Genomic DNA, 27500 nt, shown 5'->3' on the forward strand with positions numbered 1-27500 from the left:
AGCCAGGAAGCTTGTCATTCCATGTCACCATGGGGGGTGTGGAGAGGAACAGGATGGAAGCATGACATCACGCCGTTGCTAATAATCTCATTTTAGACCACTTGAATTAGCTTCATGTGTCTAAATCAGTCAAGAAACAACAAACCAGTTAGTGGGAGGGAAGGTTAATGCTAAGCGAACTGCAGTTGATGCTGGAATATTTGTATTTGTACATGTTTTAGCAACAAATGACACATGTGTCGTGTGCGTGTGTGTGTGTGTGTGTGTGTGTGTGTGTGTGTGTGTGTGTGTGTGTGTGTGTGTGTGTGTGTGTGTGTGTGTGTGTGTGTGTGTGTGTGCGCTTGCAGGTTGGCTCATGGGAGAACGGCCACCTGCGGCTTCGCTACCACCCTTGGTCACGTTATGGCTCCTTCCTGAAGCCGCTTGACGACGCCCAGCACCTGCGCGTGGTCACACTGGAGGAGAGGCCCTTTGTCATCGTGGAGCCGGCCGACCCGGGTACCAGTTCTTGCATCCGGGACTCGGTGCCCTGCCGCATGCCTCTCAACTCCAGGTACCCCTCGGTGTGACGTGAATGTGATGAATGAGGAACCATGTTGTCATCTTTACCACACTCTCATGTCAACTGACGCTAACATTGCAGCGGCTACCTCTAAATGTAAACAGATTCAGCTGGGGGGCGTGGCCAAACTGTGGCAAAAAGAGAGGAGCGAGTAAGCTTAGCAACATTTTGATAACAACGTGGCCACTTCTTCTTCATGTGATTATTCCTCCTCTTCTTCATCTTCTTTATTCTTCTCTTCCTCCTCTTCCTCCTTGTCTGCTGAAGAGGAAGTTAACTCGATGTCATAGGTCAAGCAGACAAAGCAATCAATAATCATCTTTAACCCTCAGGGGACAAAGGCTGGCTTTTTTTTGTCCTTTCAGTAAATTGTTGTGTCACTCCAATATACATTATTGAGGTTTGTATCCTTGTTAAATTTTACAATTTCAATGTCCCAAAAACATTTTGGATTCATATTTTCAGACCTTTTTTTTTGTCAAATCTCTCAAAAAACTTCAGCCATGAACAAAAATACTAATCTTTTTTTTTTAAATGTTAACCCCTTAGAGGCCTTTTGATCAAACCATGTCACATAACACAAACATAACATTGCACAAATGTTTAGTTCAAGGGTTTCCAATTTCCCTGGAGGCAGAGTTTGGGTGAGGCTGGGCCGCATCAGCTATTCCACAAGGAAATCTTTGTGAAAAAATTTCCAATCTGCTCAAATGTCTTTATTTCTATGTTTTCACACAAAATAAGATGAAAACAAACTAAAATAATATTATAATTATTATTATTATTATGATAATAGTGCAGCTGGGATAGGCTCCAGCAACCCCGCGACCCCGAGAGGGACAAGCAGTACAAAATAGATGGATGGATGGATGGATCATTAATATATTTGTATTATTATTATTATATAATATATAATATATATTGCAGATGAACAGGTGTCGCTGTCATTATCTGTTCACACAAGATCATGCCTTATTTTGAGTTTCTTAGTTTTTCCATGTTTAATGTTGAGTTCCTGTCCTGCGCACTTATTTTGTAGTTCCACTTCAGTTTTGAGTGTCCTTCAGCAGCTTTACTTTGTTTCCCAGCGCACCTGTTTTGAGTTCAGTCTTCTCTATTTAAGTCAGTGGTTCTTAACCTGGGTTCGGTGAGTCGGCCTCAGGGGTTCGGCGGAGGTCAAAACACACCCGACTCATCGTGTAAATAAAAACTTCTCCCTATCGGCGTATTACGGATACGGCAACAGCAGAAGTCAGACTGATTTGCAGGTGTGTAATTTGTTGTGAGTTTATGCACTGTGTTGGTTTTGTTCTTTCAACAAGGTGATGTTCATGCACGGTTCATTTTGTGCACCAGTAAAAAAACATGTTAACACTTTAGTATGGGGAACATATTCACCATTAATTAGTTGCTTATTAACATGCAAAGTAGTAACATATTGGCTTTTAACTAGTCATTATTAAGTACTTATTAATGCCTTATTCGGCATGGCCTTATTATAACCTAACCCTCTAAACCTGGCCCTAACCCTAACCCTAACCCTAACCAACTAACTCTAAATTAAGTCTTTGTTACTTAGAATATGTTCCCCTAGAGTCCAAAAAACCCTAAATTAAGTCTTTGTTACTTAGAATATGTTCCCCATACTAAAGTGTTACCAAAAACATATAACTTTGTCTTGAATTTGAAAAAAAAACAAAATTTTATTTTTCACTAAAGAAGGGTTCGGTGAATGCGCATATGAAACTTTTTTTATTTTATTTTATTTTATTTTATTTTTTACATTTTGATTTCTATTTACTGTTTTAATTGGTTTTTCCCTTTAAAATTGTTTTTATTCATATTCATTTTTATATTTTTTTATATTTGTTCTATATTTATTTATTTTTTGTTTTTATTCAGTCATTGGTGGAGCTAAGGATAATATTTGATTATTGTTTTTAATACTGTTTTTAATATTGTTGTGCAGCACTTTGGAAACATTTTTGTTGTTTAAATGTGCTATATAAATAAAGTGGATTGGATTGGATTGAAACTAGTGGGGTTCGGTACCTCCAACAAGGTTAAGAACCACTGATTTAAGTCCAGTTGGTGCTGCGGTCTTTGTCGGGCGCTTGTTGTACGAATGTATGCCGTTGAATGCTGTTTGCTGCTTTGAGGCTACCAAGTTAGTTAGTTGCTGTGTGCACAAATGCACACAGCGTGACATTTGCTATGTGACTGCAGACTACTTTAGGCTATACTGAGTTACATTTCTTTTATCCCGCCGCATACGCATCACTTTGATTTATTTTGTCAAAGAGAGACATACTGTGTATACATATTATGTCCCGCTGGGCAGCAACTTAAAAACGTTGTTTTGGTAAGTGTTTTGAACGCACCGCGCTGGGACGAATGACCGCTTGTGCCCAGTAGCAGCGAAGCACTGGCAGCCAGCCTGGCACGGAAGAAAAGTCTCCATGACAACGTTGTTTTACCTTTCACTCATTGACTATGTTCACATGGACACATTTAATCGTAATAAAAGTTGAACTGGAATAAAAATGCTTCATGTAAATATTCTGACCAAATAACACATGTTCATTCCGATCGAGATGGGTGGTTTATGCCGAAAGTCATTTGGATTGTAGCACATGAAAACACATCTTCCGAAATTTGGGTTGGAATTATCCTTACTGCGCATGTCTTTGATGTCAGCTATACTTTGGTGGTGGAAGGGGACTAAATTTAAAGGTGCCATATGTAATAATTTAATGTCAAGTCGTCATTAAATGGTCCTGATATGTCAAACAGCATTAATAAATCATGCTCTTTTCTAATACCTCTATAACTGATAACAGTAGTTCAGATATGCTCTTTTCAAAATTAGATTTACAGCCCCGAAATCTTGTTATTGTTTTCATTTCAATGTCCCGCCCTTCACCGTTTGACCAATTAGAAAGTCCGTGAGTGTGTTACATCCAAGTTGCCAGTTACGCACCGCAGACCTTAGTACATCTAAAAGGCCTCGTTACGATTCTCAACTTATTCATGACAAAGCCAGGAACAAAACGAGGATTTGTATCGGGGATGCCTTTGAAAAATGGAGACGATTGAAGGCAGAGAAGATTTTTTCATTTTACTCCAAACTTTCTAATTTCTTCTTTGATAGGTAAGTAAGGCATTTACGTTTTCATAGTACTTGTAATACATAGAAATGGACATTTCGTATGTAAACTATATTGTCCAATACAGTCTATGATCTTGTCTAACAAAGCTAGTATGTTCGTGTAACGAATGCTTAGTGTGGTGGGGCTTAGCTCCCAATGTAATGCTATAGTCTAACGGGGGAAATATATGCCTGTTAGCCTGTATCTCGATTTGTATTCGAACTGACGGCAAAATATATTTTCGATCTTTTCGGATGTGGATATGGGTAGTGTCAGTACCTATTTCGTTCTCAATATGCTGATACGCTGAGGAAATGGGTTCCAACATTAGCACGGCTGTCATCATGGCAATAAATGATAAATGATAAATGGGTTATACTTGTATAGCGCTTTTCTACCTTCAAGGTACTCAAAGCGCTTTGACAGTATTTCCACATTTACCCATTCACACACACATTCACACACTGATGGCGGGAGCTGCCATGCAAGGCGCTAACCAGCAGCCATCAGAGGCAAAGGGTGAAGTGTCTTGCCCAAGGACACAACGGACGTGACTAGGAAGGTAGAAGGTGGGAATTGAACCCCAGTAACCAGCAACACTCCGATTGCTGGCACAGCCACTCTACAAACTTCATGTGAAACGTATGGAGACAGCCAACTCACATGATAAAATAATTCCTCATTCATGTTGCCTATAGGCATACCTTTGTAAAATGTCTCCTCTTTAGTTTGGGCGTACATTAGGCTCCTAAGCATGCTCTACTTATTTTCACCAGTGTAACCATTGCAAGCGTTGGTTTTAGTTTGTTTTAGTCTTTGTTTTCTGATAGTACAGACAAAAACCCTATGATTGCCATTTGATGTGATATTGTATGCAGGCATGACATACTTCTTCCTGAAAATAGCCTAATTTCTGTGTAAAATGTGTTGGTTAGAGATTTGGTATTATAAATAAATGATAAATGGGTTATACTTGTATAGCGCTTTTCTACCATCAAGGTACTCAAGCGCTTTGACAGTATTTCCACATAGATAGATAGATAGTACTTTATTGATTCCTTCAGGACCTTCAGGAGAGTTCCCTCAGGAAAATTAAAACATTCACCCATTCACACACACATTCACACACTGATGGCGGGAGCTGCCATGCAAGGCGCTAACCAGCAGCCATCAGGAGCAAGGGTGAAGTGTCTTGCCCAAGGACACAACGGACGTGACTAGGATGGTAGAAGGTGGGGATTGAACCCCAGTAACCAGCAACCCTCCGATTGCTGACACGGCCACTCTACCAACTTCGCCACACTATTATGGTCCCAGCATCTCAACCCCTCGTAAGAGGCAGTGGAAGTTAGAAGTTCCTTGGAGTAGCCCAGTCGATCGAGCTGGATTTGGCTGTGTATCTGGCAACCTCAGTCAGGGAGAGGGGAATGGACTTGAGAATTTTGACTATGATTGCAGTGCCATTTCTGACCACATTATTACATATGGCTCTTTTAATAATTTCGGAATTAAGCGATTGTCTTGCTGCTGTCTCCACCCATTAAACTTAGATTTAGACTTAGACAAACTTTAATGATCCACAAGGGAAATTATTCAACACAGTAGCTCAGTTACAATGATAGAAAGTGTAAGGATGGAAAGGACAAGGCAGGTATAAATAGACTAATATAGCGATAAAAAATCTAACATATATACGAATATATTCATAATATGTGTACACTATATTATATATACAGATATATTATATTATGTCTATAACATATATACAATATATACCAATGACCATGTACAATATTACAGTATATACAGTATATGTGACAGCAGCAGTATAAAATAGAGAGTAGATCCAGCAGAAAATAGATCTAGCTATCATAGAAGGTGTCAGGTAGTAGGCAGATATCATCTATTGCTATATGGCGAGTGATTATACAGCTGGATGGAGTGTGGAATGAAGGAGTTCTTGAATAAACATATACAGACGTAGCGTTATATACTGTTGAGTTTGTTGCTTTAAAACTAGACTAGGCAAAACAAAAGTATGGTCTGGAGTTTCATGTGTCGATGTAAAAGGGGGGATCCAGTTGTTGTTTTAACGAGCTGTTTTAATCACGACATTACAGCTACTCCAAGTGCTAACTGTTCGCCTTAAACACATACACAGAATGTCGTAACATGAAGATGCACCGCAACCCGTACATAATCAAAACATTAAAATCACAGAACAGCTCCATTTCAAAAAGAGAGATAAAACAAAAGTCGTGAACAGAAGGAAACATTTGTAAATAATGTCGGACAAGCAGAAGTGCACAAATCCATGTTTGTTTACAGTTGAAGTCACCTGCGGGGAATAAACTTGTCCAAAAGATGGCGCCATACCAAAAATAATAACACACCTTTCTGTTTGTTAGGTTCTGTGCACGTCAAAGTAAAGTATTCTGATTTAAGGTTCGATGTATGAAAATGCACATCATAATCAGATATTTTTTATTTTAAGGTCCATGTACACCAGGGGTCTCAGACACGCGGCCCGCGAGCTTTATATGAATGGCGCTTGACAGCGTCATACTTGCCAACCCTCCCGATTTTTCCAAGAGACTCCCGAATTTCAGGGCAACCATTCTCTCGAATGTCTTCACCCAAATAAATAAATAATGATAAATGGGTTACACTTGTATAGCGCTTTTCTACCTTCAAGGTACTCAAAGCGCTTTGACAGTATTTCCACATTCACCCATTCACACACTGATGGCGGGAGCTGCCATGCAAGGCGCTAACCAGCACCCATCAGGAGCAAGGGTGAAGTGTCTTGCCCAAGGACACAACGGACGTGACTAGGATGGTAGAAGGTGGGGATTGAACCCCAGTAACCAGCAACCCTCCGATTGCTGGCACGGCCACTCTACCAACTTCGCCACGCCGTCCCCCCAACCCTGCGCCCCCACACATCAACCCCCGGGGGCGGAGTTTGGTGGTAGCGGAGGTTTATATTGCAGCCCGGAAGAGTTAGGGCTGCACGGGATTCTGGTATTTGTTCTGTTGTGTTTATGTTGTCTTACGGTGCGGATGTTCTCCCGAAATGTGTTTGTCATTCTTGTTTGGTTTGGGTTCACAGTGTGGCGCATATTTGTAACAGTGATAACTCTGTGTGACATGTATGGCTGTTGATCAAGTATGTCTTGCAGTCACTTACGTCTGTATGCAGAAGCCTGATACAACATGTGACTGGGCTGGCACGCTGTTTGTATGATGAAAAAGCGGACGCGACGACAGGTTGTAGAGGACGTTGAAGGCAGTGCTATCACGGCACGCCCTTAATATTATTGTCCGGGTGAAAATCGGGACACATTCGGGGGAATGGTTGCCCCGGGAGATTGTCGGGAGGGGCACTGAAATTCGGGAGTCTCCCGGAAAAATCGGGAGGGTTGGCAAGTATGTTGCTAGGGCGGGATAGCCATTCAAAAAGTGGCGCCCAGGTTAATTGAGTTTGAGACTCCTGATGTACACTGTAACATTCTAATCCGAATGATAATCAGATTAAATAAATGTTGTCCGTGTACACATGGCTACTGAGAAATGTTTCTCTGCTGTACCCCACCATGATTGGTAGGTTCTTTCAGCGACATTCATATAAAACCTGCCAGCCGCACTAACATTAAACTTTTATATTAAGGTGGGAGCCACAAAATATCGTCTCGTGCACCACAATTGGCCCGTTGGCCGCACGTTTGAGACCCATGGTTTAGTGACTGAGGAATTGTGGTAAAGATCAGACTTAACTAAAGAAAAGATTAGAAATAAAATAGATTTGTATGCATTGTTATGTTTTTTGCAGTGTCAGATATGCAAATGAATAGTAAGATGAGCCGATGAAGGCCAGTAAAGTTTAATTGACTCCGGTAATAACCAATATTTTAAACTGTACAGTCATTACACAAAATAATCATTATTTTTCTAATTTCAGGGTTTCATTTTGGAGAAAAATATCACAAATGCTCATATCTCCTGTTTGGAATGAGCCATGGCAATTTTCTCAGAATAGACAATTAAAAAAAAGAAACTTTGTTTTGTCTAGGTGTCATTTACATACCAACGCATCCCACCAGAACACAATTGCTTCAAAACCCTGTGACCTCACTTATAATGAAAAAATGCTCCCATCTTATTTCAAATAGTAAATATGACCAATTGTACCATTTTTCTCCAAAATGAAACCCTAATATTAGAAAATGCATGAGTATTTGGTTTAATGACTGTCAAGTTAAATTGTGTAGTTATAATGAGAGCACTGTATAACGGATGAACCACAGAATATATATATATATATATATATATATATATATATATATATATATATATATATATATATATATATATATATATATATATATATATATATATATATATATATATATACAGTGAGGTCCACAAGTATTTGCATACCCTGCAATTTTGTAAGTTCTCCCACTTAGAATTTAAGGAAAGGTCTGAAATGTTCATCATAGATGTATTTCCACTGTTAGAGACATAATCTAAAAAGAAAAATCCGAAAATCATATTCAAGATTCAAGATGCTGTATTATTGTCCATTCTTTAACATGTACAAGACACATAGGAACTGAAATTTCATTTTTTCGGCACAGTCCCACTAAGAGCAGACATACGTTACATGGGGACAAGACGGGACCGCCAACGGATCAGCCACCTACAGCGCTCCTTAAAAAAGGTGGGAAAAAGGTGATATTTGGAAAGGGGGCAAGAGTAAAAAAAATATCAGTCTAAGGGGTCCAGACTGAGTCCAAGGAAAAAACCTCATATAGCATAGCACACATAAACATGATACATATAATCACAACAACTCGCAACAGAGGGGGGGGGGGGGGGGGGGGGGGGGGGATTTGGGGCCCTGGAGGCCGGCTGCCTGCTATAAAGCGCTACTCAGCCGTCCACAACCCCGTTGTATGATTTTTTTATGATTTATTTGTATGTGACGGGGGTTCATAAGTATTTTGACACATGAGAACATCAGTGTTAATATTTAGTGCAGAATGCAATTACAGAAGTCAAACGTTTCCTAGAGTTCTTCACCAGGTTTGCACACACGGCAACAGGGATTTTGGCCCACACCTCCACACAAATCTTTTCTAGATCTGTCAGGTTTCGGGGCTGTCGCCGAGCAACACAAAGTTTCAGCTCCCTCCAAAGATTTTCTATTGGATTTAGACCTGGAGAACGGCAAGGCCACTCCAGAACCTTGATATTCTTGGTATGGAGCCACTCCTTGGTTATCCTGGCTGTCATTGTCATGTTGGAAGACCCAACCACGACCCATCTTCGATGCTCTGACTGAGGGAAGGAGGTTTTTGGCCAAAATCTCTCAATACATGGCCCCGTTCATCCTCTCCTTAATACAGTGCAGTCGTCATGTCCCCTTTGCTGAAAAGCACCACCAAAGCATGATGTTTCCACCCCTATGCTTCACTGTAGGGATGGTGTTCTTGGGATGATACTCATCCTTCTTTTTCCTCCAAACCCGACGAGTGGAGTTTATACCAAAAAGTTCTATTTTGGTCTCATCTGACCACATGACTTTCTCCCATGACTCCTCTGGATCATCCAGATGGCCATTGGAAAATTCAGACGGGCCTGGACATGGGCTGACTGAAGCAGGGGAACCTTCCGTGCGATGCATGATTTTAAAGCACTACGCCGTAGTGTTCTACTGATAGTAGCCTTGGAAACAGTGCTCCCAGCTCTCTTCAGGTCATTCACCAGCTCCTGCCGTGTAGTTCTTGGCTGATTCCTCACTTTTCTTATCATGACTGATGCCCCACGAGGAGAGATCTTACACATACTTGCCAACCTTGAGACCTCCAATATCGGAAGGTGGGGGAGCGGGGGGGGCGTGTTTGGGGCGGGGGGCGTGGTTGGGGCGTGGCCAAGGGCGTGGTTAAGAGGAGAGTATATTTACAGCTAGAATTCACCAAATCAAGTATTTCACATATATATATATATATATATATATATATATATATATATATATATATATATATATATATATATATATATATATATATATATATATATATATATATTTGTATGAAATACTTGACTTTCAGTGAATTCTAGCTATATATATATTTTATTTTTATTTTTTATTTTATTATACATATAAATAAAAGACATACTTGAATTTCAGTGTTCTACAGGCTATCCGGTAGGTGGCAGTATTGTCCTGTTTAAGAGTGTCACAACATTGCTGTTTACGGCAGACGAACTGCTTTACAGTAGACTAAACGTGACTACTGTTGTTGTGTGTTGTTACCGCGCTGGGAGGACGTTAATGAAACTGCCTAACAATAAACCCACATAAGAAACCAAGAACTCTCTCTGCTTGTTGTGCACTCTACTCTCTAAAAGCCGTAGATGTTATGACGTCATTGGGCAGGCAAGCTACTGGGAAAGCGGACGTGAGAACGGCTGTCCCCACTCAGGTCCGCATTGAGCTGGAGGGGGCGTGGCCTCCAGCTCCGGCTGAATACCGGGAGTTTGTCGGTAGAAGGGAGGTTGTCGGGAGAGGCGCTGAATACCGGGATTCTCCCGCTAAAAACGGGAGGGTTGGCAAGTATGATGTTACATGTAGCCCCAGGCCGAGGTAGATTAGCAGTCATGTTTAACCTCTTCCATGTTCTAACAATTGCTGCAACAGTTGATCTATTCTCACCAAGTTGCTTCCCGATTGTCCCATAGCCTTTTCCAGCTTTGTGGAGCTCTACAATTTTGTCTCTGGCCTCTTTTGACAGCTCTTTTGTCTTGCCCGTGGTAGCAGTTGGACCTTGACTGACTGTGGGCTGCACAGGTGACTTTAATGAGCTCAAAGGGGTGGTGAGTGGGTGATTAGTTGTGGGGTCAAGGTGGACTTTTTTTAAGGTAGACTGACAGCTCTTTGAGAGTCATAATTCTTGCTGATTCTCATGTGTGCAAATACTTACGAACCCCAGTAACATACAAATAAATCATTAAATGTGATTTCCGCATATAGGGCTGTCAGTGTTAACTATGAATTATTTTAACCGCATGCCTTCTTTTTGACCCTCGGGCGATTCCGTAGTGTGAGAGGAAGTCGAATGGAATCCACTGCGTCCAGTTACTACAAGCGGTAAAATAGCGAGCATAAATGCACAAAGAAAAGGTAACATTATGGAAATCCGATATCCAAAGTCTGCCAATATAAGACCAGTTTATCTTTAATCGGCGTAAGACGACGTCACTGGAGCAAATCCAGTCTGGCGTTTTTTGCGCTTCACGTCGGTATTTGCATTAGAGTTAAGTGCGTTAATAACGTAACGTGAAGATTGTTATTGGAGGTGGGGGTATTAATCGGGGGCAGGGGTAATAATACATTTTTAGATGCATCTCAATTCGAACAAGGACGATAATAGAATCGATTAGTAAACATCAATAATCGAAAATCGATGTATTTATTGTCAATAAAGTAGTGTAGACAGTTTAAAAAAAATGGCTGACTGTCGTGAGCCATCTCACCGAGAGAACCGACCAGTTTATTTACTCTTTGGTACTTATGGTCCAGTTTTAATATAACTACGGTAATAAAATGACGTCATTCTCTTGTATTGTTTTATAACTATTTGTTTATATTCATTTATTTCAGGTCAGCTACACAGACATTATAAACTACCTTGTCTTTTCTCCAAGCTATTGTACAGCAATTGACATCAAAAGCTATAAAGGGTTGTTTATAATCAGTTTGTGGCTCTGTGGGGACCCGTAAAGCAAGGATGATATCATCTTGTCATTGGAGATTAATGACTAGTCATTGTTTATCAGCAATGTTTTCAATTCACTAAAAGCAGGTGAAAATGTAGTCAGTGGGAATACATAACAAGCAGTGGCGCAAAACGTGGTTATGTACTAGGGGCCCGATTCTCCCATTTGCGCTTTAGTGCTTTTTACACGCTTGAAGGTCCACATGTTTCTCTTATTGGCACCTTTTTTACTTTGTTGTGTGAAAATAGTGGATCATGGAGTTTTACTATAGTTTTACTAACACTTTTGATAGGAAAAGGCTGTGTCAATCCAGGCAGTGAGCGTGTGTCTCCAAGGTGATAGTGTGTATGCACGCTACAACAGCTTCTTCTTCCTGGCTGAATGTGAACTATAATCCGTAGATGAAACTTCGCTTGTTATTGTAGTGGATTGTCCGAAGCTTAAGCAGGCAACAAAAGTAGTTTAGTACAACAAATTTATTTACCCATTATCAGAAGTGCAGGTTGAATTAAGTTGTCCGTGCAAGCAGACACAATGTACTCCAGAGCACACAAGACACACACAAGCCAAAATCACCCCCGAGTTCCGGTCTTCTGCCATTTTTTATATGTCTGTTGTGCGTCATCGTTCCTTATCGAGTGCGTCAATTTCTTGTTTGCTTTTCCCATCTGTTCCATAACAACTCGAATCCTTTAGACAGTCAACACATTCTGTAGACAGGTTGGCACGACTTAATATTCACTTTTGTCCCACAACTGGTCCATTCAATGGCACAAAATACAAGAGTATTGAAAATGAGCGGGCATTCTTAAAAGACAAGAAATATAGGTCAAAAGGTCAGAAATTCTACTACATTATCATTACCACCCTGATGTTGTGGTATTAAGTTCTTCTTAGTACAAATGTTTGTGAAGCTGCGATGCTTCAGAGGGGCTTAGTAGACCACTTTTTATGTGTTTGTGTGTGTGCTTGCGCAGGGGAGCGTGACAGTTTGATATTAACTGCCAAAAATCAATCAAATCAATTGATAGACGCTACATTACATATTTTCTATTAAATAGTTATAGTTCAATGATCACTGTTCAGATGCATTAAACATCCGTTAGTACCAGGATGTCCAAACACAGCTGATGGCTAGATCCACTCGACATCCATTGCACTGGTTGCCCAGGGGAGTGGGGGGGTCCCCACATCTGCGGTCCCCTCCAAGGTTTCTCATTGTTATCCCATTGAGTTGAGTTTTCTCACCCTGATGTGGGATCTGAGCCAAGGATGTCATTGTGGCTTGTGCAGCCCTTTGAGACACTCATGATTTAGGGCTATATAAGTAAACATTGATTGATTGATTGATTGATTGATTGATTGATTGATTGATATACCCGCACTTATGCAGTCCCCTTCCGCTGTGTGTGCATTTAGATTTTTGATTGTTACTTCAGATTGGCATCATGGTCCTTTCTGTCACAATGTGTTGGTGACGAACCCCAAAATGCGGAGAAGGCAGGCTTGGTACAGGAAAACATGATTTAATGTCCATAAAAATAAGGCAAAACACAAACCAGGAAACAGGCACAGGCAAACTGCAGATAGGGAACAGGAACGAGCAAACAGGAACTAGGAATAACTAACAGCTAACTGGATATAGCTAACAGAAAAACAAGAAGTTAGGAGACAGCAAACTGTAAATAGCTATAGGAACTATTAAACAGGAACAGCTTACCGCAAAAAGAGACATCGACAAGTATCAGCTCGAACGACAATACTTCAGCCCTGACTGCAGTGCAAAGCAGGTTCAAATAGCAGCTGGCTGATTGACACCAGGTGTGGCCAGGTGCCCCTCAGCCACAGCTGAGGGGACACAGCACTCAGAGAGACAAACAGGAAACTGAACCAAAATAAGAGTGCTGACAGGAAATAAAACAAACACAGAGGAAAAACTAAAACTTAACCAAACTGTCAGGGACAAGCCTGACACTTTCATCATCATCTCAATTGGTGTTTCCAGATGTCTCAATTGAAGCAATCAGAATATATTTGCTAGCTTTCTGTAAGTCTCTTGAATCATTGTATTATGTACTCTGCATCCAAACTTTGAGTGCAATATAATGTTTCACCTTAGTATTTAAAGTCAAAGTACTTAAGTCGATGGGAGAAATTGTGCAAGGCCATTTGACAGGGAACGCCCACATAAAGCTTTTTCAACCCAAAGTGCGCAATTTGGAGGAAGTTGCGTAATGACAGACTTGAAGGAGAACTGTACTTTTTTGCGAATTTTGCCTGTCAGTCACAATCCTTGTGTTTGACAAGCACACGTACTGTATGCTTTTCTTTTTTTGATGCATTCTAACTTGTAAATAAATGCGATCAAAAGTCCCCCTATTCTGCCTATAAAGTGCTTAAAAAACATCCAAACACCTCCTTTAGGTGTTATATACATGCTGTAAGTGTATATATAATGCAGTGACAGGCACATTCATAATAACATTTAATATTTACGTATTTTGCTCATTTTTAGCATAAGGCGGCACAATTATTTCACGAACGCATCATTACGTTTGCTTTTTCATTCGACAACATCACTGATTATTACTCACTGCAGACTTCATGAGAGCCAATATGCATAATAAAATATCACTTACTGTACATCTGCTGTCACTCGGATGGCAACTATTAGGATGTTCACATAGTCCCTTTTAGATGAAGAATGACTCATAATCCTCGTTAAGAAAAAAGGGGGGTGGAACCAAGCATCTTAATGTATTTCCCAATTTCGGGGTTAAATTAGATGCCAAAGTTGACCAACTTGTCGAATTATGTCCTCATCTTTCTACATTACTTATGATCTAAAATAAACTTTCACCAGCCCTGAGGCGAGAAAGCAGTTCACCTGCTGATGACGTCAACGTAGCAGCAACGAGCTAATTAGCTCTCTGTGACAATTCGCTGCTAGAAATAGTTTGTCTGAGATAGCGCTTATAATAACAATATCACTAATACTTGGTTAATGTTCAGGTCAAGAAATGTAATTGGAGTATTGTTGGTTATTTAGAATCAGAATCAGAATCAGAATAGTTCTTTATTGCCATTGTTTGACAACGGGTTCACAAACTAGGAATTTTTCTTGGTGCAATCATGCAACATAAAACACATATAACACAGCACAGAATAGGTAATAAAATGAGCTGTAACTGAGCTGTCAGATCTGGTTATTGTTCATGTGTCTGACGGCCGAGGGGAAAAAACTGTTCAGGTGGCGGGAGGTGTGGGTCTGAATGGACCGTAGTCTCTTGCCTGACTTAGAGGGCTTATTGGATGGAATAGATCGAGGACCTCCCTTTGACTGCATCGTAAGCAGTCTTTTTGTTTATTTACAAATTAGAATGTATTGAAAAAAATACATGTCTTTTTGTCTCTCAAAATGATTGTGAATGATATGCAAAATGTAAAAAAAAGGGCAGAACCCCTTTAAGTCAGGGGGAAGAATGCAGCGCAGCCAGAATCCACACTGCTTTTGGGGGGGAATGTTGCCTATCGTTTAAAATCCTTATGAGAGACAAGAAGACAAAATGTTTTTCTTTTTTCGTCTTCTAACATATACAAATTTGCTCGTTCTAGGTGGCTAGCAATGCAGCTAATTGGAGCAATCAATTCTACCTCTAAGTCACTTTAAAAATGCATTCAAAAACCGTCACAAATACTTCAATTATGTTCCATACATAACCCGTATAATAGCCAAGCTGTAACGACATTGTTATTGTAAAAGCAAACACTGAGGAACTATTTTTCTATCATAGTAACAAATCGACGTGCTTCGGTATTAGCCGTAAAAAAAAGCTAACTACGGCAAGAGATAAGCTACCTTCTACAACAAGGCGAAACGCGTTTGAGTTTGTAATGCACAACACTGCGATACAACACCAATTTGTACTGACTGAAAAACATGAACAATCATAATACAGTATCCGTAAAGTATTATCTCACAAAATTAGGCAAAATTCCCAAAAAAGTGTGGTTCCCCTTTCACTGAAGTACATGGGAGAATATGCTGCATAAAAGTGCAGCGCTAGAGGGGGTGCCAAAGCAATGGGAAGGAATTCTTTTGAGTCTCTCTCTCTCTCTCTCTCTCACACACACACACACACACACACACACACACACACACACACACACACACACACACACACACACACACACACACACACACACACACACACACACACACACACACACACACACGCACACACACGCACACACACACACACACACACGCACACACACACGCACACACATACAAATATTTCGCTGCTGCTCCTCACCTCTGGATGCCAGTGATCATAAAACACATCTTTTCATAGAGGTAGTCAGTAAATTTTGTCAGTGTATCAAGAGGATGCTATAAAAAAATATTCAGGTTTGCTAAAGCTACTACACTGTAAAACCCTTTATACCTATTATATAATTTTTTTTTTAAATCATAAAAAACAAATCATAAAAAAAAATTATACCCACCGAAAGCGCAAACCTCCAATGTTGGGTCTGCCATCTGACACACTAACCATGTGACCACCACAAAGTACATTATATTGATTACTCATTATATTATTAATCCTTATGACAATAAACTATAGATTGATGAAATGTAATAATCGGTGCACATATCGATCTGAGGTTACTTTAACATGAGAACAATTTATTGTTGTCCTTCACAATGGCCGACTTCCTGGTTGATATGGAAGGCAATGCATCTTCTGCAAAAAGACTTTGGAACATGGAGCATGAAGGCATGGCACGTCACCAAAATGGCGATTACAATGTTTGCCTATATTTATTTCAGAGTGCCAAACAAATATTGGTTTACATGAAAGGGGAACTGCACTCCTTTGGAGTTTTGCCCATCGTTCACAAAAAATTATGAAATACAAGATGACGGATGTATTTTTTTCATGCATTCTAATTTGTAAATAAACGTTAATAAAAGTCAAATAACAATGGAGCAAATTGGAGGTCCTCTATTCCGCCCATAAATTGTTCTTAACCATCAAAAAAGCGCCAGCAATACTCTGTTTACATTCCATGACCTGACTATTAACCAAGTATTAGTGATATTGTCATTATAAGCGCGAACGCTGACAAACAATTTTTTAGCGATGACATAATCAGAGGGAGCTAACAGCTAGTGCTGCTATGTTGACATCATCTGAGCTGCTTTCTTGCCTCACAAAAGTTTATTCTAGATCATAAATAATGCCTCTTACCTTGATAGTAGAAGGATGACAAAGTAATCCAATGAGTTGATGAACTTTGGCATCCAATTTAGATCCATACATGGCGATAAAGACGCAAAAAGACGCTTGGTTTCTCCCCCCCCCCCCCCCTTTTTTTATTCCGGAGGATTATGATTAATTCGGTAACAGTCGGCATCCTAGTGATAGTAGACATTGTACAGTAAGTGATGTTTTATAATGTTTGTTGGCTCTCATGAAGTCTGCAATGAGAGCCAGTGATGTTGTCAAAGGAAAACGCAAACATTTTGAAGCTTTTTTTTTTAAATTAATACACTGCTGAATGCTTAAAATTATCAAAAAATACATGTATATGTGTATGTGTGTAAATATATATGCATATTGTATGTATGTATATATATATATGTATATATATATATAATATATATATATATATATATATATATATATATATATATATATATATATATATATATATATATATATATATACATATATATATACATGTACACATGTATATGTGTATGTGTGTAAAAAAAAATATATATAGCACATAACTTGTAGCACATAATGTATATGTATACAATTTATATGTAAATATATATTATACACAGACACACACACACACACACACACACACACACACACGCATATGTATATATATATATATATATATATATATATATATATATATATATATATATATATATATATATATATATATATATATATATATATATATATATATATTTTTTTTTTTTTTTTTTTTTTTTTTTTTATATATATATATATATATACTGTACACTGTACTGTATATCTTTGTTGGGTCCAGATCACTCTTTTTAGTGATGTTGAGTTGGCTTGGAAATATTTTCATGATGCATTTATCAATATTATAAACAAACATGCTCCTCTACGTAAATTCAGAGTGAAAAGGTAGAACTAATCTTTGTTTCTCTCCTGAACTGTCCAGTTTGCTAGAAGAAAGGGATGCTTGCCTGGGCCAGGGCTAGAAATCCCAAATCCCAGGCTGACTGGATGGTTCTTAGGTTGCTCAGAAATCACTTTACTTTTCTTGTCAAGAAGTCAAAATCTATGTTTTATCCTGCGCAAACCACCAGTAGATTAAATAATCCCCAAAAATTCTGGAAGGTCATAAAAACTACTTTTGGAAGTGAAACCACAAATGATTGTACCGTGAAAGACTGATGTAGTCTAACTGATAAATCAGCCATACTTAATTGTTTTAATGAACATTTAATTTATTCTGGTTCTTATTTGACTCCTTATCTCCAAATCAGCCGAATGTTCAGAATGTTTGCATGTCACCATCCCTTGACACTTCCATAGCCAATACATTTAGTTTTACTCCTCTTGATGTGTTTGAGGTCAAGAGAGCCTTAAAACAATTGGATCCTGGTAAATCTGCAGGTCCTGACAAACTTGAGCCCTTCTTTTTAAAGTCAGCCGTTGATTTTATTGCAGAACCTCTTGCGCATATTTTAATCTTTACTTGTCCAGTAATGAGATTCCTGACATCCTAACATATGGAAATCAGCCTATGTTTTACCTTTGTTGAAAGGAGGAGATCGCACAGCTGTTAATAACTAAAGACCCATCTCCAAGTTATATGCTACAGTTCCTGAACAGTTTGTTAGTGAACAACTTAAATAATTCTTAGACACCTATAGTGTAATAAGACACCTGCTTTCTCAACATCAATCAGGTTTTAGAAAGATTTGTAGTTCTCTACAGAATCTCCTCTCTGGTTAACAAAAGCACCATGTCTAGCGGGAACACTCGTTCAACCCTTTTTCAACTATGCATGCTCCTCCTGGTACTCCAGCACCTCCAAAACCCTCAAATCAAGACTCCAAACATCCCATAACAAGCTAATAATAATAATAATAATAATACCTGGGATTTATATAGCGCTTTTCTAAGTACCCAAAGTCGCTTTACATGTAAACCCATCATTCATTCACACCTGCTAGCTAGTCAGGTTACTTCTAGACCTCCACCCCAGATCACACCTCATTCCTACCCGCTTCTCCAAAGTGGGCTGGCTCAGGGTGGAGGACAGAGTAAAACAACTTGCACTGAGCCTAGTCTATAAAATTCGCTACAACTCCCTGATACCGAAGTACATGTCAAACTACTTCCAAAACGTAAATGACTGCCATAACCACAACATCAGGGGGAGCTCCACAAACCACGTTAAACCCAGATTCCGATCTAACAAAGGTCTTAACTCATTCTCCTTCTATGCCACATCAATATGGAATGCACTCCCAACAGGTGTAAAAGAAAGTGCATCTCTAAACTCCTTCAAAACCGCACTAAAAGAACACCTTCAGGCAACTACAACCCTAGCCTAACCCCCTCCCCCCACCACATACCACCTCCCTGGATTATAAATAATCAAATGTAAATAATAAAATGTATATACTTGTTCTTATGCTTTCTGAGCTCACTATGTTCACCGCTCGCTGTACATATCCTTCGAAGTGAGACCTACACTGTTACAATGTCCCTTTTTCAGATGATATAACTGTTGATGACTGAAATATGCTGATAGCAACCCAACCTAACTTTGTGGCTAAACTTAAAATTAAATTGTTTTTTTCTTATCAAACAAGTCCTGGTTTCCCCCACAGGTTAGGAAACACTTCATTCTGACCACTTTTATGCTTTTACTAGATTATGGAGACTAGCTTTTTATGAGTGCACCTGGCACTTATTTAAAAAAAACTGGATATCACTGTGTCTTATTTTATTACTCATTGTGGCAACCTTCTCCTCCATTGCACTCTGTATTCAGACCCCTTTAAATGTTTCACTCTTTGTTTCATTGAAGCCATTTGCTAAAATCAAAAAAAGTTCATTTTATTTCTCATTAATGTACACTAAGCACCCCATCTTGACTAAAAAAAAAAAGGAAATGTAGATTTTTTTGGAAATTTATTAAAAAAGAAAAACTGAAATCTCATATGGTCATAAGTATTCAGACTTTGCCATAAAGCCAGTTGGGGCTTTATGGCAAAGTGGCCCGACAAAAGCCTCTCCTCAGTGTAAGACATAGAAAAGCCTGCATAGAGTTTGCCAGAAAAATCACTAACGACTTCCAGACAATGAGAAATAAGATTCTCTGGTCTGATGAGACCAAGATGGAACTTTTTGGCGATAATTCTCAGCGGTATGGGGAAGTTTTTCAGCTCTAAGGACAGAATGACTGGTTGCAATTAAAGGAAATATGCATCAAGTATCAAGTACAAGTAAAGAGATATCCTGAAAGAAAACCTCTTCCAGAGTGGTCAGGACTTCAGACTGGGCCGAAGGTTCACCTTCCAACAAGACAATGGGCCCTTTTCCTCCGCAAGAACTTTTTCAGGAACTTTCCCACTTACCTGGGTAAATAAAGTAAATGGGTTATACTTGTATAGCGGTTTTATACCTTCAAGGTACTCAAAGCGCTTTGACACTATTTCCACATTCACACACTGATGGCGGGAGCTGCCATGCAAGGCCCTAAACCACGACCCATCAGGAGCAAGGGTGTAGTGTCTTGCTCAAGGACACAACGGACGTGACAAGGTTGGTAGTTGGTGGGGATTGAACCAGGAACCCTCAGGTTGCAGGCACGGCCACTCTCCCAACTGCGCCATGCCGTCCCCCAAAGTTCCCCCTGTATTTTCACCAAAAAGTACCCGGGTAGATTTAGTTCTTCAGGAACCTTTCAGACTTTCTCCTAGTTAGGTGGGACTTTTCGAAGGTACCCTGATTGGTTGAACACAGTTGGGGGCGTTCCTAAAACGTATTATTCAAACCCCTGACTGGCATTGCGATGTATGCGAGGACAACCTGTTATTTCATATTTCTTGTGTATTTCTATCACAACAAACTGGACAACGAAGAAAAAGAAGAACGAAAGGAACTTTCGACTTGGAGCAACTTTTGTGGGGCATTTTTGTGCTAAAGAACGCTGATCAGTGGATCTATGTTTATTCCGTCCTACGTGTCTGTGTCCATGACGTTAACAAGTTGACGGATAGCTAACATGAAGATTCCAAGGAAAGGGAAGAAAGAGTCCAGGCCTTTTATCTTTAAGAAGTTTTAGTGGTTTTCACAGGGAATGCACTTTTCCTTTCTTCTTGTCTAATTGGTCATTTCTTTCTTTGTTGTTATTATTGTAAAACTGTATAAAGAGACACAAAATATATGTCAAATAAACACCACTAAGTAACTACATTTCCATAAATGTTTGCTGCATAATATGTTTTCACACATACACACACAGCCCACACAATAGCATGTAAACAGTGCTCATAAAGTGATGTAAATAGCCCTATATAGCCCATGTAATACTCATAGCCACACATGAATAGGATTTACATTTATAAACATTGTACCCTCCCTTAGAGGAGTGAGCGAGCGGGCAAAGAAGCTACATGCTAAGTAGCAACAAGCTAAACAGTAGAACAAGCTATCGTCGCACAGTGCTATTTCTACATTTACACACACAACGTCTTCATGTTACTCATAAAACAGACACAAGACTTAAAAAAACAATGTTTCCAAGGCACTTTGTGGGAAGAAACAACAAACTTGGAGCGCTGAAACACGTAAACCTGTCTCGTGTGTAAACAAGTGGGCGTCTGACTGTCGTGCTAAGACTACCGGAAACTAGAGGAGGGACCAACTCGCCTTCAAAATAAAAGTCCCTTCTTATTACCTGATAATGTTACGTCACACTCCCCGCCTGGTATAAATACTATACCACTATTTCGAACTGCAGTAGGAACATGCTTGATACAAATTACAGAAACCAAACTTAACTTAGTCTGTATCATTAGCTGCCAAGAGAAGGACTGTCTCAGAGACAGGCCTCAGAAAAGTATTTGCAGATCCAGATCTTGTGACCTTGAGTTCTATCTTCCTGACCTTCCCGTCCTGGTCAGGGAAAGTCTTTGTGACAAGAGCCAGGGGCCACTCGTTCCTCTTAGCTTGATTGTCTTTGAGCAACACGAGGTCACCCTCCTTCAGATTAGGCTTGACATCTTGCCACTTGTTGCGATTTTGAAGTGTGGGAAGGTATTCACGCCTCCATCTGTGCCAAAAGGTGTTGGCGAGATGCTGCACCTTCCTCCTCTGCTGGCGGTAGAGATCCTTGTTGTCGAACGTTCCAGGAGGGGCAGGGAGAGTGCACAACTTCTGCGTGAATAGCGAAGCAGGGGTCAGAAGGAAAGGAGATTCCGGGTCTGAGGAGATCGGTGTGAGTGGTCTGGCAATAATGATCGCTGTTACTTCTGCCATTAGCGTAGACAACACTTCATGAGTGAGATGTGATCGGCTGGATTCTTGAAGCATGGAGTCAAGAATTCTTCTGGAGACTCCAATTATGCGTTCCCAGGCTCCCCCCATATGGGAGGAATGAGGCGGGTTGAAAATCCACGTACACCCTTCCTCACCCAAATACTTCCTGACATTGGGCTCTTTGGGATCTGTTAGGACCATGTGCAACTCCTTGCAGGCACCAATGAAGTTTGTCCCACAGTCAGAACGAATCTGCTTTGCGGGTCCTCTCAGTGCAAATAATCGACGTAAAGTGTTGATGAAACTTGATGTTTCCATTGATTCGATGAGTTCTATGTGCACGGCACGCGTGCTCATGCACGTGAAGAGCACTGCCCACCTCTTGCTTTCAGCTTGACCTCCACGGGTTCGTCTCGTGGTGACAGACCAGGGACCGAACACATCAAGTCCCACATAGGTAAAAGGTGGTTCTGTGCACAGACGGTCAGGGGGAAGATCCGCCATTTTCTGTTCAGCAGTCCTTCCACGAAGATTGTTGCAAACCACACATTTGCGGAGAATGCTGTTGATGCACCGTTTGGCACCAACAATCCAGTATCCTGCTGTACTGATGGATCCTTCTGTGAAGACACGACCCTGATGTTTGACCTTTTGGTGGTAGTGTCTCACAAGGAGCTTCCCAATTTGGTTGTGGGCTGGAATGATAATAGGAAACTGCTCTCCAATGTCCAGTGTGGCATGCTTGAGCCTTCCTCCTATCCTCAAAAGTCCCTTTTCATCCATGTAAGGGTCCAGCTTTCTTAGGGGACTGTCTTTTGGAATGTTTTTCCCAGCAGCCAAGCAGTCGAGCTCAGTTCTGTAAGTCTCTTTTTGCACACAACTAATTATGATAGTCTCTGCTTTTGATAGTTGTTGTGCTGTACAGGGTTTAGTGATATCGCCGGTTGTGACTGGTGCTCTTTTACGTTCCAGCATGTTGGTTATGGAAGTATAGCCCATACTAGTGACTTCCATGTGGAAAATTGCCCAAACCGATGAGATCCTAGCTTAGAGTGAGGAATGGAAAGTGCTGTAGCACGGGAACGTACCTCGCTGTCAGTGTCTGGGTCGACGAGCTTGTGATGTTCCATTTCAGAGCTGGGAACTTCATCAGGCAGGTACAGAAAGGTGGGTCCTGTGAACCATGTAGTGTTTGTTAGCTCCGTTGCAGGAACTGATCGTGAAGCATGATCTGCTGGGTTTTGAGCTGTGTGGACGTAGTGCCACTGATCTGGTTTGGTTGACCTTCTGATTCGCTGCACCCTGTTGCAGACGTACACGTAGAATCACCTGGTCTGGTTGTAGATGTATCCCAGGACGACTCTGCTGTCTGTGTAGAAATGCATTGTGTCAATACAAATGTCCAGCTCTCTCTGTACCAACTCTGCCATTTCCACTGCGAGTACAGCAGCTCCCAATTCCAGTCTTGGAATAGTGTGGGCGGATGGAGGTGCTAGTTTCGCCTTTCCCAGGACAAAACCGACGTGGCACCCTCCATCGCTGTCAATTACTTTGAGGTAGCCAACGGCAGCGATAGCCTTTACTGAAGCGTCACAGAAAAAATTAAGTTCTCTCTTCTGTGCAGTAGACAAGGTGGTAGTTGAGTACGCTCTAGGTATCCTGATGTCTTGTAAATCTTGTAATGAATCTTTCCACATCTTCCAATCAGCTTCCTTTGTCTTCGGTAGAGGGGTGTCCCAGTCAAGGGCTTCGTTGCAAGTCAGTTCTCGGAGTAGAAACTTCCCTTGAATGACGACTGGAGCTACAAGACCGAGAGGGTCGAACAGGCTGTTCACTACTGCTAGAGCACCTCTACGTGTGTAGGGTTTCTCTGTGGCTATTGTTTTGTAGGTGAAGATGTCATGCTTTAGCTCCCAGCTGAGTCCCAAACTGCGTTGGACGAGAGTAGAGTTGTCGTCGAAATCCAAGTTTTGTAGTCCTCCTGCATGATCTTCCTGAGAGAAGGCCTTTAGCACATTAGAGCAGTTGGATGCTATCTTGTGGAGTCTCAGGTTTGAAGCAGCCAACATCTCCTGTGTCCTTGTCAGCAGGTCGATGGCTTCCGTGGCTGAGGGTAGCGACGTGAGCCCGTCGTCGACGTAGAAGTCGCGTTCCACAAAGTGTTTGGCATCTAATCCATGTTCCTCTGCTCCATGTTCTGCTGCACGGTGAAGCCCGTAGATGGCTACTGCTGGGGAGGGTGAGTTAGCGAATATATGGACTTTCATGCGATACTCCACAATCTCTTGGCCGGGGTCGTTTTCTTTGAACCACAAGAAGTGCAAAAAGTCTCTGTTGTCTTTGCGAACGACAAAGCTGTGGAACATTTGTTCAATGTCTGCTATTACAGCAACAGTCTCTCTTCTGAAGCGCAGCAACACGCCGAGCAAACTGTTGTTTAGATCCGGCCCAGGAAGTAGTACGTCATTCAGGGAAATGCCATGATGTTGAGCACTGGAGTCGAAGACGACCCTGATCTTGTCCGGCTTCTGGGGATGATAGACACCAAAAATAGGTAAGTACCAGCACTCACCTCCTTCCTCTAGTGGCGGTGCCAACTCAGCATGGTTGCGATCGAAGATGTTCTGCATGAAGGCAAAGAAGTCATCCTTCATCTTTGGCTTTCTTTCAAAGGTGCGACGAAGAGTGGTAAGTCTGCTGAGTACTTGTTCTCTATTGTTTGGCAGTCTTTGACGAGGAAATCTGAATGGAAGCAGTGCCACCCAGCTGTTGGTGTCATCCATTGTCATCTCTCTGTCCATGAAATCCAGGAACATTCGGTCCTCGATGGAAAGTCCTACTTGATCATCATCTTTAGTGCTCTGGAAGATCGTGTTGCCCAAGTTGCTGTCATCGAGGACAGGGATGTTGAATTTAAGGCTTCTAGAAGAAGTTGCATTGTGTACTTTGGAGCTGAACCTTTCCTTGACTTGAAGCTGGTTGGGACATGGAGTGAGGAGAGATGGTCTTCCATTTTCAAGCACACTGGTACAGTAGGAAGTCACAGCTGCCGCTTTGTGGGCTGACCCGAGACACACATCTCCTACGACAACCCAGCCAAGATCCAGTCGTTGGGCGAAGGGGGCACTATGAGGACCGTTACGCTGCTCTCTGACTTTATGGACCTGAAGGACGTCGCGTCCAAGAAGTATTAGTATCTGGGCTTCAGGGTCCAGACGTGGGATCATGTGAGCGATGGACCTCAAGTGGTTGTGGTGTCGTGCGACCTCTGGAGTTGGGATCTCGGACCGGTCGTCTGGCATGTGGTTACATTCTATGAGTGTTGGAAGCACCACACTGGTTTTTCCATCCAGAGACTCTGCGATGAACCCAGTGGCTCTCCTTCCGGATGTCTCGGAGACTCCTGCACATGTCCGAAGAGTGTAAGGTGAGTCTGAACCTTTGATTTGGAAGAGGTCAAAGAACTCAGACCTCGCCAGGGATCTGTTGCTCTGGTCATCTAGGAGGATGTAGACGTTAGTAGCTCTGTCTGGGTGTGTTTTGGGATAAACCTTAACAAGGCATATCTTGGAACAGAACCGGAGGCTTTGCGCTTTGCCGCAGACTTCTGTACATTTCGAGGTGACTGCTGGTCCAGGCGGTTTCTCTTCACTCTACCCGCCATACTGTGAGGGGGGGTCCTTGTTCTCTTTATCCCACGGTGGAGGTCCAGGATGAAGTGCGGCTACATGGTCGTCGCTCTCACATTCATTACACTTGAGAGCAGTCTTACAGTTCCTCGCCAGGTGGGTCGTGGAGGAGCAACACTTGAAGCAGACCCCATTGTCTTTCAGAAAGGCTCTGCGCTCTTCAAGTGGTTTGTTTCAAAAACCACGGCACTTGTTCAGAGGATGGGGTTTCTGATGTATGGGACACTGTCTCCCGACATCGTCGAGCTTGTAACTTGAACTGAACATTTGAGAAGTTGAGTTGTTTCCTTCGACATCTGTCTTGTGGGTAGATACTTGTCGTTTAGCGTATCTTGCCCCTCTTTCAAACTGTTCGTGCTTTGGGGAATGATTAGATGTTTTCAACGGAGTTAGATAGAGGGAAAAACTGGGGTCGTTTCTTCTACGTGCTTCGCTGCAGATGAAGTCGGTGAAGTAGGCAAAAGGGGGAAAGGAAACATTGTACTGCTCCTCGTACTGAGAACCCTTAGCCAACCATTTTTCTTGCAGACCGTGTGGCAGCTTTTCTACAATGGGGTTCACACCCCTGGCTGTGTCCAGGTATGAGAGCCCTTGCAGGTAGTCTTCAGACTTAGCAGCGTTTAACTCTGAGAGCAGGTCTCCAAGTTCCCTTAGTTTTGTGGGTTCTTTGTTGGACAGCTTCGGAAAATCCTCAAGTCTTTTGAAGAGGGATCTCTCTATCACCTCCGGGGAGCCGTAGCACTCTTCTAGGCGTTCCCAGACAAGTTGCAGAACTACAGCAGGGTTGGCGACATGGACAGAGCGAATCCTTTTGACATGCTCCGAGGACTCTCTTCCTAGCCACTTTGTTAATAGGTTGAGTTCCTCACTGGCATTTAAGTTGAGTTCTCCAGTAGCGTTGATGTAAGAGGACTTCCATGCCCAGTAGTTTTCCGGGTGGTCGTTGAACTGGGTGAGACCGGAGCTCACAAGCTCCCGGCGCACGAAATATCTTGCAATGTCACTCATAGCAGTCATGTCTTTTGGATTTGACTGCAGTGGGGTTCTGAGAGGGGGATAATATGACTGGACAGGCGAGAACTGACGAGGTGGGACCGTGTCAGGGAATTGTCGATGTACTGCAGGCACCGACCTTGTGGGTTGCTGTGTAGCAGCTGATGTAGGCCTCCCAGTTTGTTGTGTAGGAGCAGTAATTGTCAACTCTTTGGGTAGTTGAGCTGCAGCTGACAGTTGAGGAGCTTGGGGAGTATATGTTTCTAGTACAGGGGGCTCTCCATAGCTAGATTGTCGCTTTGTGTGTTGTTCAACATAGTTGTGTGTGCGTTGGTTGCTATTGCTAGCCAATCCAAAGTGGCTCATTCTACTTCCTTCACGGCTCTCAAGCTCAGCTGCTTCTTTGAGGAATTGGGTTTCAGCTAATGCTGCTGCTACCTCCTTCTCATCCTGCAGTGTTGATAACTCGGCTGCTATTCTGGCTTCTTTAGCCTTCAGTTCTGCTTCTCAGCGTCCGTAGGAAGCGCGTGCGCGCGCAGCTTCGAGTTTAGCGCGGGCCTTGATAGCAGCTTTGCTAGTTGAGGAAAGACTGGATCCTGCAGTTGTGGTGGAATGCAGGGAGGCAGCGTCGTGTCCACGGTCTCGTTCCGTGCTGGCCACGTCACCGCTGCCGATGTCTCCACTTGTTTTGGCGTTGTCCATTTTTATTGCTTCTGTTGTTAAAGTGCCCGCCGTGAAGCTTGTCTTTTTACTATTCCGTCCTACG

General features: G+C 41.7%; 1 protein-coding gene across 3 annotated transcripts in view; it reads left to right on the forward strand.

Moving 5' to 3' along the window:
* Positions 1–27500, forward strand: part of grin2da (glutamate receptor, ionotropic, N-methyl D-aspartate 2D, a) — a 416525-nt gene that overhangs the window by 315757 nt on the left and 73268 nt on the right. For all 3 annotated transcript variants that reach the window (XM_062056652.1, XM_062056653.1, XM_062056654.1), the window contains one exon: positions 348–553. In XM_062056652.1, the coding sequence (XP_061912636.1) occupies positions 348–553 (206 nt within the window). The remainder of the gene's footprint in view (positions 1–347; positions 554–27500) is intronic.

The sequence above is a fragment of the Entelurus aequoreus genome, linkage group LG08 (assembly GCF_033978785.1).
Source record: "Entelurus aequoreus isolate RoL-2023_Sb linkage group LG08, RoL_Eaeq_v1.1, whole genome shotgun sequence".
Classification (NCBI taxonomy): Eukaryota; Metazoa; Chordata; class Actinopteri; order Syngnathiformes; family Syngnathidae; genus Entelurus; species Entelurus aequoreus.